The 18,052-nt window shown below is 59.6% G+C and overlaps 3 protein-coding genes across 3 annotated transcripts; all 3 read left to right on the top strand.

The window, feature by feature from the left end:
- The first annotated feature begins 522 nt into the window (after window positions 1-522).
- Window positions 523-8,661, top strand: P4HB (prolyl 4-hydroxylase subunit beta). The gene is made up of 11 exons (XM_036394676.2): window positions 523-720; window positions 979-1,185; window positions 1,938-2,071; window positions 2,272-2,409; window positions 4,539-4,643; window positions 4,922-5,047; window positions 5,275-5,475; window positions 6,112-6,232; window positions 6,438-6,619; window positions 7,042-7,128; window positions 7,630-8,661. The coding sequence occupies exons 1-11, from the start codon at window positions 561-563 to the stop codon at window positions 7,714-7,716; spliced, it is 1,548 nt and encodes a 515-aa protein (XP_036250569.1). The 5' UTR covers window positions 523-560; the 3' UTR covers window positions 7,717-8,661.
- A 2,090-nt stretch (window positions 8,662-10,751) lies between these two features.
- On the top strand, window positions 10,752-12,815 carry PPP1R27 (protein phosphatase 1 regulatory subunit 27). Its single transcript, XM_036394654.2, has 3 exons — window positions 10,752-11,214; window positions 12,116-12,266; window positions 12,415-12,815. Exons 1-3 carry the CDS (start codon window positions 10,968-10,970, stop codon window positions 12,536-12,538), a joined length of 522 nt encoding a protein of 173 aa, XP_036250547.1. The 5' UTR covers window positions 10,752-10,967; the 3' UTR covers window positions 12,539-12,815.
- A 130-nt stretch (window positions 12,816-12,945) lies between these two features.
- On the top strand, window positions 12,946-14,890 carry MCRIP1 (MAPK regulated corepressor interacting protein 1). The gene is made up of 4 exons (XM_036394791.2): window positions 12,946-13,099; window positions 13,172-13,290; window positions 13,385-13,483; window positions 13,591-14,890. The coding sequence occupies exons 1-4, from the start codon at window positions 13,092-13,094 to the stop codon at window positions 13,653-13,655; spliced, it is 291 nt and encodes a 96-aa protein (XP_036250684.1). The 5' UTR covers window positions 12,946-13,091; the 3' UTR covers window positions 13,656-14,890.
- The last annotated feature ends 3,162 nt before the right edge of the window (window positions 14,891-18,052 follow it).

The following is an 18,052-nucleotide window of genomic DNA, read 5'->3' as shown; positions in this document are numbered from 1 at the left end:
CCGGTGCCCGGCCCGGTCGGAGCCCAGCGCCGGGGACAGACAGACAGGGTCGGGGCGGGCAGCGCTGCTGCCGTGACCCCGAGGGGAAGGCCGTGTCTAGGGGAGGTACGAGTGGAGCGGGACAGAACTGAACCGAACCGGGCCGGGCCTCGCGCGCCGAGCTGGTCACGTGGGGCGCGCGGCCCAGTCAGGATCCACCACGCGCCCGTGGCCGCGCGCACGCGCAGTGACGCCCAGCGTCGCTTCCTGAGTGCCACGTTCGAGGGCAGGGGCCACGCGAGACGGTGCTGCCGACCAATGGCGAGCGGCATTGCGGGGAAAGGAGCCAATGGAGGCCTGCGGGCGGGGAGCGCGGCCGGCGGCCAACCCGAGGCGGCGGGCGAGGGGCGTGCCCGGAGCGCCAGCCAATGGGCGGCGCGCAATGGCCGGGGCAGCGGCGCCGGCCAATGGCAGGCGGGCGGCGCAGCCAATAGCGCGCGGCGGCGGCCGAGGGGGGCGGGTTTATAAGGGGGAGGCGGCGCCGCGGCCGCGCCAGCCCGACCCTGAGGCCGCCATCAGCCATGGCGGCGGTGCGCGCTCTGCTCCCGCTGCTCTGCTCGGCCCTGCTGCTGCTGCCCGACCGCGCCGCCGCCCAGGAGGAGGAGGATGGCGTCCTGGTGCTGCGCGCCAACTCCTTCGAGCAGGCGCTGGCCGAGCACCGATACCTGCTCGTCGAGTTCTGTGAGCGCGGCGGGGCCGGGCCGGGCCGGGGGGAACGGGCGGGCGGGGACCGAGGGCGCGGCCGGGGACGGAAGGGTCGGGCCGGGGAGAGGCGCTACGGGACGGGCTCCCCCGGGCGGGTTTGCGGCCGGGCTGGGGCGGGGGTCTGCGCGGCCCCCGGCCCACCCGTCCCCGGGGCTCTGTGAGTCCCGGCGGGCCTCGCTCCGCCCGGGAGTGGCGGCGGAGAGGCCCGGCCGCCGCTGACGTCCCCTCCCGCAGACGCGCCGTGGTGCGGGCACTGCAAAGCGCTGGCGCCCGAGTACGCGAAGGCGGCGGCGAAGCTAAAGGCGGAGGGCTCGGAAATCCGGCTGGCCAAGGTGGACGCCACGGAGGAGTCGGAGCTGGCGCAGCAGTTCGGCGTGCGCGGGTATCCCACCATCAAGTTCTTCAAGAACGGCGACAAGGCTGCGCCCAAGGAGTACACGGGTGAGGAGGGGCAGGACGCAGGTGAAGCGGGCCTGGATGCCTCGCCAGGGTGCAGAGGGCAGCAACGTGGCACCGAGTCCCAGCACATGGCCCCGTGCTGGAGCTGTGCTGCTATGCCCGGACAAGGTCCACTGTGACAACGACCTGGGAATGGTGCTGGGCCCATGGGGAACGGGCCAGCCTTCAGTGGGCTCCCTCTGGAGAGATCCCTGAGGTCAGCCAGAGTGGAAGAAGCTGCTTTTAGCGAAGTGACTTGAGCTTGGCTTTTTGTGTGGCTTAACTTGACTCAAGCCTTTCCAGAACTGGTAACACACCTGGGCCATTGGGTGAGGAGGCAAACACGGGGTGTGAGAGGGCTGCAAGGAAGGCCGAGACAGAACTCAGCTAAGCCAGGCCACAGAGTGCTGGTAACAGAGGGTGACATCCAGCATAGAGATCTTGGAAGGCAAAGGTGCTGTGATAGTATCAGTAATACTGAGGTCATGGAGAAGTGTTGCATTGCTGGCCAAAGTTTAAGGACAGGGGCAGGAGGTGAGAGAGGAATGGATTCCTGGGAGTCCCTTGTACCTTGACTTATCAATTAGGGATAAGCTTAATTACACTGTGAGTGAAAGCGGAAGAGTTGCGCAAATGAGATCTTGAGTCTTGCTGATCTCTTGACCAGCTGCTGAAAATCTTCTCTCTTAAAGCCTGAGGGTTTTGTGCTCTTGGCCTTCACTGGGGGGAAAGTGACTCCTTGTTCTTTCCTGTAGCTGGCAGGGAGGCAGACGACATCGTCAGCTGGCTGAGGAAGCGCACAGGCCCGGCTGCTGCCAGCCTGGCTGATGTGGCTGCTGCCGAGGCACTGGTGGACTCCAGTGAAGTGGTGGTGATTGGTTTCTTCAAGGTAGAGTTTGTGTTTCCCCTGGAGACGCTCTTGTGTGTGTCCGGGGCTTTCCCTGCTCCCTCCTGCTGGGGAAGGTTCTGTGCCTTATGCAATACTTGCTGCCTTGCCTTCCTTGATCTTCCAGTTCTTCGGGCTGGGCCCTGGGATGTAAATGCTTCAGGTGATGTGGCTCCTCTGAGACACCTTTCTTTGCTCCCCAGGATTCGGCATCAGAGGCAGCAAAGGAGTTCCTGCAGGCAGCAGAAGCTGTGGATGATATTCCTTTTGGGATTTCCTCCAGTGCTGATGTCTTCACCAAGTACCAGATTAGTAAGGACAGTGTCATCCTCTTCAAGAAGGTACTGGCTGGTGCCAAGCCTGAGCACCACACTGGGCTCTACTGTCTCTTTCCTTTTCTTTAGTCAGACTCCAACAAGGTCAGTCCTGGATGAAACAAAGGCCCCATGCTGCTGCTGTAGCTGTTCTCGGGCCTCAGAGCCTGTGGCCCCTTTGTGGGCTGGCGAGCCTCAGGGGCCCACTTGTGCAGCTGTGTCAGTGTCCCAGCCCTGTGCTGTTCTCCCAGAGCTGCTGGGCTTTGGGTGCAGGTTGTTCCTTCACTCCCTTCCCTTTTTCTCAGCTCTCTGCAGTGCAGCAGTGGTCACACAGTCCTGGACAGGCCCAAGAGAGCAGTAGATGAGCTCTCTGGCTGCCATGGTGCTCTTTGCTTGTGTCTTGGCTGAGTTGCTTTTCACTGCCCACTGCTGACCTCTGCTGTGTCCAGGAGCTGCTCTGTCTCACTGCTGTGGGTTCTGCAGTGCAGGGATTCCAGAGAAGCTCCTAAGAGGATTTGCAGTTCCAGCTGACTGGGCTGGGGCAGTGGATTATGTGCAGAGGGGTGCTGACTACCTACAGACCCACAAATGCTCTAATGGAGGCATGGAAATTCCTGTCACTGGGATGGATTTCCAAGTCTGAGCAGACAAGAAGAGGTTCTTCAGGCTTGGTGGCTCCTCACCTAGAGGTGCTGTGAGGCAGGACTGAGTGCTTTGGGTTCAGATTTACTACACCTGTAATGTCATCAATTGTGACTTTGCCCAGTCTGACCTAACACAAGGCTTTCTTTTTCTTCACCTGAAACAATTGTTTTATTATACTGTCCCTCTGACACTGTAGGTTTTTTATGGTGATAGAAGCTTGTAGACTTAAATTTGGACTCAGAGTCCCTCAGGTCAATGTGCCTGAGGAAATATCTGGCTAATGAGCTCAAAATGCATTAGCAGAATGGGGGGAGAAGGGAGGGAGGAGTGTTTTGTTCTTGTCTCGTTTGGCAGTTGTGTGCTATTGCATGAGTAGCTCTGTCTGTCAGCTCTGTGTGCCCCGTTCTGGGCAGAGTTCTGGGCCTGGCAGCCTTTTGTGTGTGCTGGGAACAGGAGTGACCATGCTGTGCCAGGCTGGGGTGGGGCAGGAGTGCTCAGCTCCATGGAAGGAGCAGCCCAGATCTGCCCAGCCACCAGGGCTCCTCTCTGTTCCTCTGCAATGGCATGGCAGTGCCATGGCAGCTCCTGGACAGATCTACTCTGAACCAGGCAGAAAAGGAGCACCCACAGAAATCAAACACCAGGGCAGGAGACCTTCATGGCCTGTTTTGGTTTTGGGCTTTGGCTCTGTACCATTAGGTGGGCCTGAACTGAGAGGGTTTGGCTCATTGTTCTTCTCTTACTCTGTGAGAGTTGTCCAGACTTGCAGAGGCCCTCACACAGCAATGGCACTGAGGCAATCTGCAGAACTCCTCAGCGTGTTTGCAGAGTTATTTTCTGATGCTGTTTTCCTCAGCTTTTCCACTGAGGCTGGTGTGCCTCCCCTTAACAAAAGGTTATCTGAGTCCACACTCTTCCTTCTGTCAACAGCCTTAGTGTGGCCTTGCCAGGGCACTGCTGTGCCCTTCTGCACATCCTCCCTCCAGCCTGGATGGGCCCTCTGCAGCTGTTGCTGTTTCAGGCTGCCAGAGGGTTCTGGGAACCCTGCTCAGGGATGACAGGGGTGATGGCCATGGAGAACAGGACCTGGCACCTCCAGTGTGGTGTGCAACATGTGCTCTTGTCCCTAACACAGACTGGAATGAGTTCCCTGGGCTGAGGATGTCACTGTTTGCTGTCAGACGTTCCCAGCACTGCGTGGCTGCAGTGTCTGCTCTGGCCATTGGCTGCTCAGGGTCCTTCTTGGTGACTTGCACCATTAGTGCTCTCACAGTGGTGCAGAGCAAGGCTGAGATCAAACCTGGCTGTTGCTGCTGCTTGCCTTCTGGTGGGGGGTGATTTAAAGCTTTGCTTGCAAGGAAGATGGGCACCTTGATCCAGATTTTATGTGGATTTTTGGTAACCTCGTTGAGATGGAAGTCTGCTCAGGAGTGCAGCTGAGATCCCTTGGGGCAGTGAGAGATTTGTGTGAGATGCACAAGTGTTCTAATGAGAAATGTCTGTTCTTGCAGTTTGATGAAGGCCAGAACAACTTTGAAGGGGATCTCACAAAAGATAATCTGCTGAACTTCATCAAGTCTAATTCATTGCCTCTGGTCATAGAGTTCACTGAGCAGGTGGGTCTTTCGATGTCCAACAAGGCTCATCCCATTGCTGCTGCAAGAATATAGCAAAGGTCCGCTTGTAGATTGCATGGTCATGTTTTATTGTGGAGCTGACTCTGGGGGTATGGAGCAGTGGGAAGGACACAGGATAAAGGAGATGGGAGCTTGCTGTGCAGAGCAGTCCTGCAGTATTGGAGGCTGCTCTGGGCTGCTCAGCATAGTGGAGTTAAACTGGTCTGGATACTGATTTGCTTCTGTTCCAAAAATAAAGTTTATTTTTTACTCCTCAGACTGCTCCTAAAATATTTGGAGGAGAGATCAAGACTCATATTCTGCTTTTCCTGCCAAAAAGTGTGTCTGACTATCAAGGGAAGCTGGACAACTTCAAGAGTGCAGCTGGGGACTTCAAAGGGAAGGTGAGCTGGATTTCTTGGATCATGAGCTAAGAGAGACCCACCTCTGCAGAGGAGTGTAGCACTGTCTTTATCCATGGAGCAGCTGTGGAGGAGGACTTTAAGCCAGCTCTCTCCTCTGGGACAGGGGAGGAAAAGAGCGAGTTCAGCTACACTTGGTGTGAGCATGCATGTGAAGTGTCAATAGCTACAAGTGTTCACCTCCTGCCTTTCCCTTTTTTCCTCCCAAGATCCTGTTCATCTTCATAGACAGTGACCACAGTGACAACCAGAGGATTTTGGAGTTCTTTGGCCTAAAGAAGGAAGAGTGCCCAGCTGTACGTCTGATCACCCTGGAGGAAGAAATGACCAAATACAAACCTGAATCTGATGAGCTCACAGCAGACAAGATCAAAGAGTTCTGTAACAAATTCCTGGCAGGCAAGATCAAGGTATGTGGATAAACAGCAGTGGTGGTGAACGAGGTGGCTGAGAGGGATCAGAAATGCTCCCTGTGAGGGGCTGGAGAAGCCCCTCCACCTTGTGCATGGAACATCCCATGGGCTTTGTGCTTAGGAAGTAAAGGCAAAGCTGCTGGGGCCTGGAGGGTGAGCCAGGAAGAGGGACTTGGGCACAGCCAAGCAGTTGTGCTCTCCCTGTGGGGACTGCACTGTTTTTCCAGTTGCTCTCTCTGCCAGCAGTCTGTGGAAGGTGTGAGTTCTGTGGCACAGGGGAAAGAGTTGTCAGCTCCCATCTGCTGAGGGGCTGTGTGTGGCTCAGCCTGCAGTGAGGGTGCAGCAAAGCCCAGTCCTCTGGGAGTGGGGCTGTCAGCAGGGCTGGGGGCTTTCCTCCTGCAGAACTCTGTTGTCATTCTCTGCTCAACAGCACCTGCTCCTCCTGCTGGCTCAGGGTGGGAAGGAGACCCTCTGTGGGAGAAGAGGAAGTGACAGTTCATCTGGTTGCTTACAGCCTGTGACTGAGGCACCAGTGGGGTGTTGAAACCTGGCTTTTCCAGGATGTGGGATTGCATGATCAGTCTGAGTAGCTATGTAGCAAACACTTTGTCTGAATTTCACTTTTTATTCCAGCCCCACCTAATGAGTCAGGATCTTCCTGAAGACTGGGACACGCAGCCTGTCAAAGTTCTGGTTGGGAAGAACTTTGAAGAAGTTGCTTTTGATGAGAATAAGAATGTCTTTGTGGAGTTCTGTGAGTATCTTTCTACAGCTGATTCCAAGTAACTGGTGTGAAAGGATTGCCAAAACCCTGTGTGACCAGGATTAGGGGAAAAGCCTTTTGCAGTCTGGGCCCCAAAAGCAGTGCCTTGGTTGCAGAGATGTGTGAGAACTGTCTGACTGGGGAGGAGTGGTACCTCGTTAGATTGTTGGTGCAACTGTGTGTTTGTAATTAACAGATGCCCCGTGGTGTGGTCACTGCAAGCAGCTGGCCCCAATCTGGGACAAGCTGGGAGAAACCTACAGGGACCACGAGAACATTGTCATTGCCAAGATGGACTCGACGGCTAATGAAGTGGAGGCAGTGAAAATCCACAGCTTCCCCACGCTCAAGTTCTTCCCTGCAGGCTCTGGCAGAAATGTAAGCAGGCAGCTGGGCTGGCAGGGCTAGCCAGGGAGCACAGAGCACTCGCTGCCCGCTCTGCACAGGACTGGGGAGGGATCTGCATCCTGTGGGCACGGAACACAGCGAGTCTGCAGGACACCCACGACCCTTTGAGGGGTCTGGGCTGTAGGGAAAGAGTCTGGGGGGCAGTGGGAAGTGGGAATGGGGAAAAGAGGGAGCATAGAGGACAGTGTGCTCATCTGCAGGCTATTCTTTCCTCGCAGTGATCTCTGAAGTCTAGTGGCTGAGCTGTTTTCCTTCGTCTCATATGGGTGAAGGTGAATTTTTAAATTCCCTTTTGCTTGGCATGTTCACTGTTGCTCAGAAAGAGAATTCTCCTCTCCAGGGGTGTGGGTCTGTAGTGCCCATAACCAGCATCCTTGTGTTTTCCTGTGTAGGTAATTGACTATAATGGGGAGAGGACACTAGAAGGCTTCAAAAAATTCCTGGAGAGCGGAGGTCAGGATGGGGCAGCAGCTGATGATGTGAGTAATGTGCGTGGAGTACTCTGGGCCTTTGGGAGCAGGGAGCATGGTTCTGTGCCTGAATCCCCAGTCCTACATAAGATCCTGTGTTGTTAGATATGTTGCTGGTGAGCAAAGTGCCCACATCAGTGTGGTCTGTTCAGGTGGCTGTGGGCCTGCAGCGGGCTCCTCTCCTGGAGAGCACCCTGAGGGGGTCAAGTAGCACTGCTGGGGCACTCAGCACCTGGAACTGGGCTGTGTGATCAGTGCCACATACCTGTGGGTCTGCTTGGATGCTCTCACCTGCCGGGGGGCTGGGGAGGCTACTACAGGTGTACAGGTGCCATCTTCCAGGGCTTCCTAATCCATAATGTCCTGAGTCTGAAGCTCTTGATAGAAGTCTCTGGATGTTTTGTTAGCATGGCAGCAGAGAGCAGTGACCAGATGAGGGGTGCTGCTCAGTGCTGGGTCCTGGGTCTGCCTCATGGGCCAGAAACCAGGAGTTGTCTGTAACCTCCACAGGATCTGGAGGATCTGGAGATGGATGAAGAAACTGAACTTGAGGAAGGTGATGAGGATGAGCAGAAACTCCAAAAGGATGAATTGTAAAGAGAAGACTGATCTACATCACCCAAAAAATCAGACACTAAATTGGGCTGCTGTGATGCAGCCCAGTGAGTCAGAAACCCATTAAGATTTAAAGCAGAAGGTAAATGACTGGAAATCCAGGGATTGGCTTCTAAAGTAACACTTTACCCTCACTTGTCTGTACACTTACCTTTTCTTTCTTTTGGCTTTTGAAAAGGGAACTGTCACTAGGGAGCCAGCCCAGCCAGCTGGGCTCTTTTTTCTATTGTGATGTACTTTTTTGTACACAGCTTTTGTCTGGAGAACTCTGTTCTTCTGGGCAGCGGGAGGTTGTGAGGTGGTACCAGGAGTTCAGTAGCCTGACAATCTGGAGCCTTGCCACTAACATCTTCCAGACAGCTTTTTTTTTTCTCTTTTTCTTTTAAAACTAAAGCCCCTAATTGATTTCTGCACCTGGCAGGGTCCTTAATGGTGTCAGCTGTTCTTCCCTGGAGCTGGCCTTCAGTATATGTGGGGGCAGAAGGCTGATGGCTTCCTGGGGAAAGGTGTATGTGAAGGTGCTTCTCTTCATGCCAGCCAGATGTTTCCTTTCCCTTCTCTTTTAAGACACTTGGAGATGACTATTCCAAGCTCCTGGAGGGGTGGAATACTGTGTGCACTGGCTGTGGCAGGCTCTGAGGGTGGAGGTGGCTGCTGGCTCACCAGCTGTGTTGACATCCTTTTGATCAAAGACAAGAGTTGCAATCCCTTTCATGAATTATTTTGAGTGGGTTGACCCGGCAGGTGGGTGGTGGGGGAGGGCCTGATAAACAGATCAAACAGGACATTTGCAATTACTGGGGTTTGGGAATGTGGCTGAGGGAGTGCCTCACAGGCCTGAGCTGCATCAGGCTGGTTCTTAGCATTCTGCTACAATAACATTGGTACTGAATTTGATGGCCAAATAAAGTTGAGATTTTAATACTATTATGTCTCTTTGTCTTTATCAGAGTGTAGGATATTTGAACCTACCCTGGAAGGGGAGATCAGAGTTGTAGGATGATTCTCAAGGGACTCTGCTGCAATGGGGTGCGTGTCACGTTCTCCAAGTAATTAGTAAAGGAAAAGAACATTCCAGTGCCCGTGTCCATTCTGGATTCCAGGGGCTGGTGCAGGTGTGAGCGGGCCGTGGCTTGGCTCTGAGCGTGTGCAGCCCCTGGGCCAGCTGGCTGGGCTGAGGGGACATTGCTCTGCTGCTGGGCTCTGCTAGTCAGGCTCACATGACCCCCTGAGCCACGCTGCTATTTCCAAACCTGCTGCTTGCTGCTGAAGGTATTTTGGTTAGAAAATATGCTATAAATGTCACAGGGAGGGAGGGCATGGTGAGGCTAGAGGACAACTGGGGCCACCTCTGTGTCTCAGCGGGTGGGATGTGTGCTGGAACAGTGGCACAGGGTGTTGGACAACACTTGTGTCTGTCTCCAGCTCCAGCCTTTGCTGGGCCCCAGCAGAGCCCTGATGTGGTGTTCCCAAACTTTGGGCATAGCAGCACCAGGGCTGGGCTGAGCAGGCCCCCACTCGCCATGGGATGAGGAAGGGCTGTCGCTGACAGAGCAGCAGCCAGGTGTGTGTGACACCTGTACCTGCAGCTACAGGGAGGGGGACCTTTGAAGCTGCCTCCCTCCAGGGCTATGACTGAAGGTAGGCAGTGGCCACTGCTGCACCCCACAAACCCAGCAGTGCTGGGGGCCTGGGCTGGTTGCTGACAGCTGCTTTGTCTTTTGGAGTGGGGAGGAAGGGACTCTCACTAGTGAAGTTCCACTGAAAGGAGAGGGACTAGAATTTGACTCAAATAGGTCTGTTTTGCACAGCCAGTTGAACTGTGACCAAGCCTGAGCTCTGCAGTGCTCTCCTCTCTCTGGGCAGAGACCCACTGTGCCTGGCTTAGAGGAGGTGCCTCTCCTAGCCCAAGGCTCCCTGTGGCAGGGCAGGAGCTTAGCAGCCATCTGATGTACATGCCTAATTGCTGTTCCAAGAAAGCAGGCTGCAAGTGTTCTGGGCCGTGTTCAGGCTCATCCACAAGCGGATGCTTGGCCAGGGGATCGATGCTTTTGCCAGCAGATAAACAAGTGCCTGACTGTGCTGCTGGGGTCAGGGCAAGGGTCTGCAGCAGCAGGAGGGCAGAGTGAAACCCCTGACTCCTAAAGCACCACAGGGATTTCTTCTGACACACTTGGCTGGACGATCCCCATCAGCGTGACAAAGCACAAAATGCTTAAGTGTCTGACGTGCCCAAACTTTGGTGGGAGAAAACAGTGGTTGCTTAAACCCTGATGGACCTGAATGACTCCTCTGTGGCAGATGGTTCTGTTTCGGGTGATGACAGTGTAGCTGGAGAGTATCAGAAGCAGAGCTGTCTGGTGGTGGTGCTGTTCTTCTGCTGTTCTCCGAAGGCTGCTTGCAGTAGCTTGCCCTCAGCAGCAGCTGCTTCCCTGTCTCTAGGACAAGGAACAGCAGGGACCAGCAGTGCAGGCCTCTGGTTCTGTGCCTGTCCTGGGATCACCAGCAGCACCTCTGTCCTCGCAAGGGCACAGGGGCCATCAGACACACTCTGCTTCCTTGCTGGGCTGTGTGCTGTCACAGCTGGGCTGGGCACAGCTCCTCCTGCTCCTTTTGAGTTGTCCCCTGCAGCTACAGGAGGGTGACAGCTCTGGATGTGCTTGTGCCCACAGCCCTGGCACACCCATACTGCGCTGGCCAGCTGGGACACGAGCAGCCTTTCCCCAGAAGGGCTTGATGTTGGGAAATTCCTTCCAGGCTCCCCTGAAGGGCTACCCATGCAAGAGTAGATTTGACCCCTTGGATGGGGCACATCGACAGGTGGGTGGTAAGATGAGACACCAACTTCTGCCCAAAAGTGGGAGGCTGCAGGCCCGGGCGGCTCGATTACGAAGCATCATGGCAAATAGCATGAGCTGCATGTCCCCAAAATAGCCCGGGGCAGCCTTTATAACGTGGTGCTCCCAGAGAACCATCAGTCCTGGGCCAAAGGCCTGGAGGTGAGCTGCGAGTGCCGGTGCCACGTCCTGCGCGTTACCCAGGAGTGCGGGAGAGGAGCCCGGTGCCCCGGGAGTGCGGGAGAGGAGCCCGGCGGCTGCCGCGTCCCTGCGGCAGGGGACACGGACACAGCGAGACACGGCGGGGCCAGCACAGACCTGCAGCCAGGAGGGCCGTGAGGGCCGGAGAGGAGGCAGCAGGGCAGCGAGGGGCCGGGCTGCGTGCTGAGCGGCCCCATGCCGCTGTGCCTGAAGGCTGCTGCCGTCAGCATGAGGGACTATTGCCCCGCGGTGCCGCAGTACGGCCGCTACGGCCGGTGCTCGCCGCGGTACGGCCGCTACACGCCCCGGCTCCGGGCCTCCCGCACCGTGCGCTTCCCCAACGACGTCGTCTTCCAGGACCACATCAAGCAGGGGGACCTGGAGCAGGTGGGCAGGTTCATACGAGCCAGGAAGGTGACACTGGACACCATCTACCCTTCTGGTGAGTGCTGCTGGGCGGCAGAGCTGGGCAGAGCAGCGGCACAGCCTGGTGGGGCTGCGGGACACCCGCAGCAGGACTGGAGCAAGCCGGGCCCCTCAGCAAGGAGCAGTGCCCGGCAGGGCCCCAGGGTGGGCCCAGCATCCCCCCTCACCAGCAGTCAGCGGAAAGCCTGGCCCCCAGTCCCTGTAAGGCACCATCGAGCCCCCGCAGCGTGGTGGGACCTCAAAGGATGGCAGCAAGCACAGGCTATGGGCTCTGGGCAGCACCAGTTTGCCTTTTCCCCTGACTGGGGGATCTGCATTTGTTCCTGGCTCTGCCTGTTTCTCACAGGCACTGCTCCCTCTTGTATGTCTGACTCTGGGGCTCGGGGAAAGCTCCGAGTTCTGTGTGCACAGCCTCACCAGAAACTGTTTATGGAATGCCTGATCTTTACAGGCTGATGTGGAGCCCAGATCTGTACTTTTCTTGCACTTGGCTTCTGCTCTCATAAGGCCATGGAGACAGAGGCTCTAATGACCCCGGGCTTCTTTCTGTCCATACTGATTCTTTGTTAGTGACTGGCTTCTGAAACTCAGGCAGAGCATGACACCAGAGACCTTCTCGTGGCTCTGTGTGAGTCCTGTCCAGGACTCAGAGCAGCTGCTCTAAGGGGCAGTTCCCCTTCCCTCCTGTGTCCTGCCCAGCTGGGGCAGTGGGTGCTGCACCCTCCCAGACAGGGTTTTCATGCTGCAGAAGGGCAGCAGGAGCCCACAGCAGCTCCTCTGGCTTTCTCAGTCTGTGTTTCTTTCCCCACTGTCCTCTCCCTGAGCAGGAGAGTGCCCGCCCCCCTTTCCTGAGCTGTGAATGCAGCGTGGAGAGCGATCCCTTCCCGGGCAGGGCTAACCCCTGCCTGTCCCTGCAGGCATGGCAGCGCTGCACGAAGCCGTGCTGACGGGAAACCTGGACTGCGTCAAGCTCCTGGTGAAATACGGCGCTGACATCCACCAGCGGGACGAGAACGGCTGGACGCCCCTGCACATGGCCTGCAGCGACGGCTACGCCGACATCGCCAGGTACGGCCCTGGGGGCCTGGCGGCACCGCGCTGCTGCCCGAGCACCGGCGGCTCCTGCGGCTGCTCGGGCCGGGCCGGTCCCGGCCGTGGAGGCGGCGGCACCGGGGCTGCCCAGGCCGGCCCGGTTGCTCAGCTCCGCGCCCTGCAGGTACCTGCTGTCCCTTGGGGCCAGCCTGGAGGCCACCACGGACGACGGGGAGAAACCCTCGGACCTCATCGACCCCGAGTACGAGGACCTGGTGCAGCTGCTGGGAGGCGCCGCGCTGCGCTGAGCCGGAACCGGCAACACTGAGGGCCGCGGGCCGGCCCGGCGGCTGCGCCTGCCCGGGAACCGGGGCTGCGCCTGCCCGGGAACCGGGACTGCGCCCGGGCTGGGCCCGGGCGGCCAACGGGCAGCAGCACCCGGTACTGCGAATCGCGAACCACTTTGTACTTTTCCAATAAAGCATCTCGGTTACCGCCTCCGGTACCATCTCCGGTACCGCCTCCGGTACCATGTGCGGTATCATCTCCGGTGCCGCCTCCCGTACCATGTCCAGCACCGCCTCCAATGCCATCTCCGGTTCCGCCGGGGCGGGGGCGGGGCCAGCGCGGTGCGCAGGGCCGGCACGGGGGGTGTGTCCGCCGCCGAGAGGGGGCGGGGCCGCGCCTGCGCGGTGCGGCGCTTCCGTCTGTGCGGCTGGCGCAGGCGGGAGGGCCCAGGTGAGGGGCGCGCGTTGCCCGGCGACGGGCGGGGGGCGCCGCGCGGCCTAGCCCGGCCGAGCCCTCCCTTCCTCCCGCAGCCCCGCCGAGCCCCTTCCGGCCCCGCTGAGCGCCGCTGCCGACATGGCCAGGTGAGCCCCGCCCGGCCCCGGGCCCAGCGCGGCCCCGGGCCCGGCTCAGTTCCCCCCGCGCTCCGCTTGCAGCTCCCCCGTCTCCCGGGTGGTGTACAACGGAAAGCGGAGCGGCGGCCCGCGCTCCCCCGGCGCCGGCAGCGAGATCTTCACGCCGGCCCACGAGGAGAACGTGCGCTTCATCTACGAGGGTGAGCGGGGCGGCGGCCGCGGGGTGGGGGCGCGGGCGGCTCGGGGCGGCCGAGGCGAGCGGCCCCGGCCTTGGCCCTGGCTCTGTCCCCGCAGCCTGGCAGTGCGTGGAGCGCGACCTGCGCAGCCAGATGGGCTCCGAGCGCGGCCTGGTCGAGGAATACGTGGAGAAGATGCCGAACCCCAGCCTGAAAGGTGCGGGGGACGGGGGCACCGCGCCGGCCGGGCCGGCCCGGGGTTACGCGCGCCGGCCGGGGGCTGCCCTGTCTCTGCCCCCAGAGTCTCTCCTGTCTCCCTTGCAGCGTTTAAACCCGTCGACCTGGGTGATCTGAAGAGGAGGAACACACAGGATGCAAAGAAGTCCTAAAGCGGATCCTCGCTGCGGGTCGGCTGCTCTCCTGAGGTCCTCAAGCAGATTTAATTTGAGATTTTGTGTTGATTTCCTCCTCTGGTCTGTCCTTCTAAAAGCCCGCGGGAGAGCCAGTCAGCTCTGGGGCTGGCTCTGAAGCTGCCTGAGGTCGAGGATGCTCAGGGCCTCACCGAGACTGCCCAGAGCCTGTTGCAAAGGATTCCAGCCCCCCGCTCATAGCTTTCTCTGGCCTCAAACCGCCCTTCCCCACTTCATGCTGAGCAACCCGATCCCCTGTTCCCCTCCTGTCGCTGCCCTCTGTGCCAGGCTGGGCAGGCCGAGGCAGATGCGCTGTTGGATCGGGCAGCATGGGGTCTTGCTTTCCCCTGTGCGCCTCAGCTCCACCTCTCCTGGGGCTGGCCGAGGGCAGGTGGCACAGTTGAGTCTGTTCCTGTGCCTCCCGACATTGGGACAGCCCCTGTCCAGCCCCGCTGTGCAGCTGAGGGCTGGGAGGCCATAGCCAGGCTCCTCCCAGTTCCTGTGTGACAGCAAGTTGCTGCCTGGGCTGCTTGCTGCCAGAGCACGTGGGCCACATCTGAGGCCACATTTTCTACCTGCTTAGATCAGTCCTGGTCCCTGTGGTGCTGGAGGGGAAGGTGTTTCTCTCCCTGCAGATGGAGAGGTGGAGTGTCAGCACCAGCCCCAGGCTTCTGAGAGGTGCTCAGAGGGACCTGGGCCACCTGCAGCCCCACAGGAGACAGTGGCCGTGGGGGCAGCCGTGGGGCTGCACGGAGCAAGGCTCAGGAGCTCCTTGCCCTGGCAACGCTGCAGTTTTGTACTAACACCATTTTCCAGATACGCAGCCCTCGGAAGAGACCTGGCCCCACAGCTCGCCCTGGGTGCCGCAGTGGTGGAACCTCACCAGGGGTTCTTCCTTTAGCCACTCGCTCCTGGCACTGCGTGGATGGTTCCTGTGTCTCTGCCTGAGCCAGAGAGAGTGGCTGTGTCAGCTTTGCCCACCCGAGCTGCTGGGCTGCCCCGTGGGAGGGCTGGCAGCCCCCTGCCCGCCTGTGCTCCGAGCTGGCGGGGATGGGGCTGCCAGGCCTGTGCAGCACCAGTGGCTGTGGGGAGGGCTGCAGGGACTTGGGGCTGCCAATACCTTTCCTTTGTTGAGTCCTTGAGTTGTACTGTACCCTTTCCTTTCTGTGGTATGTCACTTGAGGAGTGTTGTAAATAAACGCTGGTGTCCTTTTGGGGCTGCCTTGGTGTGGTGCTGCAGCCTGGCCCAGCTCTGGGGCATGGACGAGGGGCAAGAGCAGGAGCTGTTTGTTTTTGCACTTTCTGGGCTGTTGGTTTCCCTGCAGGCAGGTGCAGCCTGTCAGTGGCACAGTGCCCTTGGGCTCGGGCAGCCAGCATCCCCGGAGCTGTGGCTGCACCCAGGATTTAAATGTTGAGACTATTAATACCCTCATATCCTCTTCCCTGTCCTGCTTTAATGGCATTTAAGCTATACTTAGCATTGCTAGAATTTCTGCTTGAGTGCATCTTGACACTTGCCAAGACCCTGTTTACCTCCCATCACCAAAACATTCCTGCTGCTTGGTTCTGGCACAGCAAGATGGGAACTCAGCCCTATTGCCTCCTGAGCCACCCCAGGCCCTGCATCCCTGCAGCTGCAGGCAGTGGGGGACAGGAGTGATGGTGTCACTGTCACAGCCCTTTCTCTTTCACTCTTCTGTTGGGATGGGCCCTGTGGTGTGTTCAGGGAGCCTGACAGGCCAGTGGGGTGCCCTGGCTTGAAGCCCTTAGCATGTCCAGGGCTGTGTCCTGTGTCCAGGCAGACCTGTTCAGCTGCCATGGAGCCCAGCACGGCCCCCCATCTGGGCACCCATCTGGGGCCATCTCAGGTCTGCCGGACCCCCACATGCCCTGGGCATGAGGGCCCTGCTGCAGCACCCCCACTTCTGCCTTGTTTTCCTCTGCTTGGGCACAGTAAAGCCAGAGGCAAAGCAGCTGCTCAAGCTCTAATGAAATGTACAAAAACCATTCTATAAGCAGGTGATTTTTATAAAGACTGATGCCAAATTGCAGGGCAAGGATGGTGAGGTGGTAGGGGGAGGTGGTGGGTGTTAAGGGTGTGAGGAGTGAGGCCACAGGCCAGAGAAATCAGGCTGTTTACCTATAAAAATCGACCTCATCAGGTTTATTTCCCTGTGCCTTGGACACAGTGCTCTTCATTAGATTAAAGGGTGGGAGGAGGAGAGGAACCTGTTTGTCATCAAATTAGGTGGTGGGGAAGAGGCCTGGCAGCAGGCAGAATCGACTTAGGAGACCAATTTGTGGTGCTCAATTCCCTCGATAAAGTGGGAATTTTCCTGCGAGGCGCCGCGCCTAGGGGTGCCTGGCTGTGCTGGGCTGGGGGCACTGCCCGCCGTGCCAGGCTGGGCTGGGCTGGGCTGGGCTGGGGGCTCTGCCCACCGTGCCAGGCTGGGCTGGGCTGGGCTGGGGGACACTGCCCGCCGTGCCAGGCTGGGCTGGACTGGGCTGGGCTGGGGGACACTGCCCGCTGTGCCAGGCTGGGCTGGGCTGGGCTGGGCTGGGCTGGGCTGGGGGCACTGCCTGCCGTGCCAGGGCTGGGCTGGGCTGGGCTGGGCTGGGCGGGGGGCACTGCCCACCGTGCCAGGCTGGGCTGGGCTGGGGGCACTGCCCACCGTGCCAGGCTGGGCTGGGCTGGGCTGGGCTGGGGGCACTGCCCACCGTGCCAGGCTGGGGTGGGCTGGGCTGGGCTGGGCTGGGCTGGGGCACTGCCCACGGTGCCAGGCTGGGCTGGGCTGGGCTGGGGGCACTGCCCACCGTGCCAGGCTGGGCTGGGCTGGGCTGGGGGCACTGCCCACCGTGCGTGGCTGGGCCGGGGTGGGGGACACAGCCCCGGCCACCAGTCTGGGGTGAGGAACTGCCTCAGCCCCATTCCATGCCTTGGGACGAACTCACAGCCAGGGACTGGCACCATGGCTGCGCTGTGGTGTCTGCAGAGTCTCTGCTTAGGGCAGAGAGGTTCCAGCACGAGCTGCCTGGAAAGGCAGGGGGTGCTTGGGTGTTCCATTCCTGGAAACACAGTGCCAGGCTGGACGGGGCTCTGAGCAGCCTGGTCTGCTGCAGGTGTCCCTGCTCACTGCAGGGGCTGGGCCAGAGGACATTTAAAGGTCCCTTCCTACCCAAACCATCCTGCAAGTCTGGCCAGGCTGCTGTCAGCACCTTCATCCCTCTGGATACCAGGAATGAGCGGCTCCCATAGGGCAGCTGAGGGCAGCGCCTGCCTCTGTGTGTGTACACATGAGTGTGTGTGTGTGCACACGTGTGTGTGTGTACACGTGCGTCTGTGTGCGTGTGTGGTGTACATGTGTGCTGTACTTGTGCACGCACCTGCACAGGGCTCAGCACCAGGGGACACAGGACATTTCCAGAGCACACCCATGGGCTGGGGCTGGCTTGAGGTCCCTGGAGGGTCCCCATCATTGTGTGGCACAGATAGGGCCACCCTTGCTGGGCACGGTCTGGGGGCCAGCCTGGCCCCAGCGGAGTTGGGGGTCCACAGTGGGTGTTGCCACAGCAACGCTGGAGCAACAGGCACAGGGCACAGCTCCGTGCCATGACCATATTTACCTTCCCAGAAACTGCTTGGTGCTCCAGCAATTTGCCTCAATTAGGCTCGTTACCGCGTCAGGAAGGCCGCAGTGACGGCAGCGGCTGTAGGGCCGCTGGCTCCGCGGGGGCTGCCGGGGCCGCTCTGGCACCATGGCTGTGAGTGGGGTAATGCCTGTTCCTCCCTCTATTCCTGTCCCCGTCCCTGCACTTGGGGCCGGGGCAGACCCCCAGCACTGCGCTCCCCTTCCCTCGCCCGTTCCGCCGGAGCCCCACGGTGCTGCTGCCCCTGCCCAGAGCCTCTGTGCCCCGTCTCTGCTGCTCCCATCCCCGCTGCCAGCGCTGCTCTGCCTCTCGGGCGCCGGCTCCTGCTCGGCCAGGGCAGACAGCAAGTTGTGAGTAAACAGAGGAAAATTACTGTGCGCTGGGCTGGGCTCTGCTGCCGGAGCCAAGCTCTGCGTGGCCCGGGCCATCGCTTCTATGGCCGTGCCACGCCAGCCCCGCCGGTGCCTCGCTGTAGCCGGGGACACCACAGGCAGCGCGGCTGCCGACGGCTCCCGAGGGTGCCAGGGGAGCTGCCGGGGCGCCGCTGCCGCTCTCAGCCCCTGCTCAGCGCGGCCCCTGTGCCGGGCTGGGTGCGGGCCTTGGGCAGCCGGGGGCCGTCACCCGCTCGGGCCCAGCCGAGTGGTGGTGACGGGCAGTGCCCACGGTCCGCGGGCGGCGGGGGTCACGGCAGGGCGGCTGTCCGTCCCGCCGCCACCCCTCGGGCAGGG

This window comes from Molothrus ater, chromosome 19, assembly GCF_012460135.2.
Source record: "Molothrus ater isolate BHLD 08-10-18 breed brown headed cowbird chromosome 19, BPBGC_Mater_1.1, whole genome shotgun sequence".
Classification (NCBI taxonomy): domain Eukaryota; kingdom Metazoa; phylum Chordata; class Aves; order Passeriformes; family Icteridae; genus Molothrus; species Molothrus ater.
The sequence above is the reverse complement of the archived record's forward strand: the minus strand, read 5'-3'. Positions and strand labels throughout refer to the sequence as shown.

What these genes read in the sequence shown, in the direction of transcription:
- P4HB (XM_036394676.2), top strand. Translation starts at nt 561, where the DNA reads ATGGCGGCGGTGCGCGCTCTGCTCCCGCTGCTCTGCTCGGCCCTGCTG. An exon ending in TCATAGAGTTCACTGAGCAG is followed by an intron (nt 4,644 to 4,921) that starts GTGGGTCTTTCG and finishes TTTACTCCTCAG; the next exon opens with ACTGCTCCTAAAATATTTGG. An exon ending in CTGGGGACTTCAAAGGGAAG is followed by an intron (nt 5,048 to 5,274) that starts GTGAGCTGGATT and finishes TTTCCTCCCAAG; the next exon opens with ATCCTGTTCATCTTCATAGA.
- PPP1R27 (XM_036394654.2), top strand. Translation starts at nt 10,968, where the DNA reads ATGCCGCTGTGCCTGAAGGCTGCTGCCGTCAGCATGAGGGACTATTGC. An exon ending in GGACACCATCTACCCTTCTG is followed by an intron (nt 11,215 to 12,115) that starts GTGAGTGCTGCT and finishes CTGTCCCTGCAG; the next exon opens with GCATGGCAGCGCTGCACGAA. An exon ending in GGCTACGCCGACATCGCCAG is followed by an intron (nt 12,267 to 12,414) that starts GTACGGCCCTGG and finishes CGCGCCCTGCAG; the next exon opens with GTACCTGCTGTCCCTTGGGG.
- MCRIP1 (XM_036394791.2), top strand. An exon ending in CGTGCGCTTCATCTACGAGG is followed by an intron (nt 13,291 to 13,384) that starts GTGAGCGGGGCG and finishes CTGTCCCCGCAG; the next exon opens with CCTGGCAGTGCGTGGAGCGC. An exon ending in GCCGAACCCCAGCCTGAAAG is followed by an intron (nt 13,484 to 13,590) that starts GTGCGGGGGACG and finishes TCTCCCTTGCAG; the next exon opens with CGTTTAAACCCGTCGACCTG.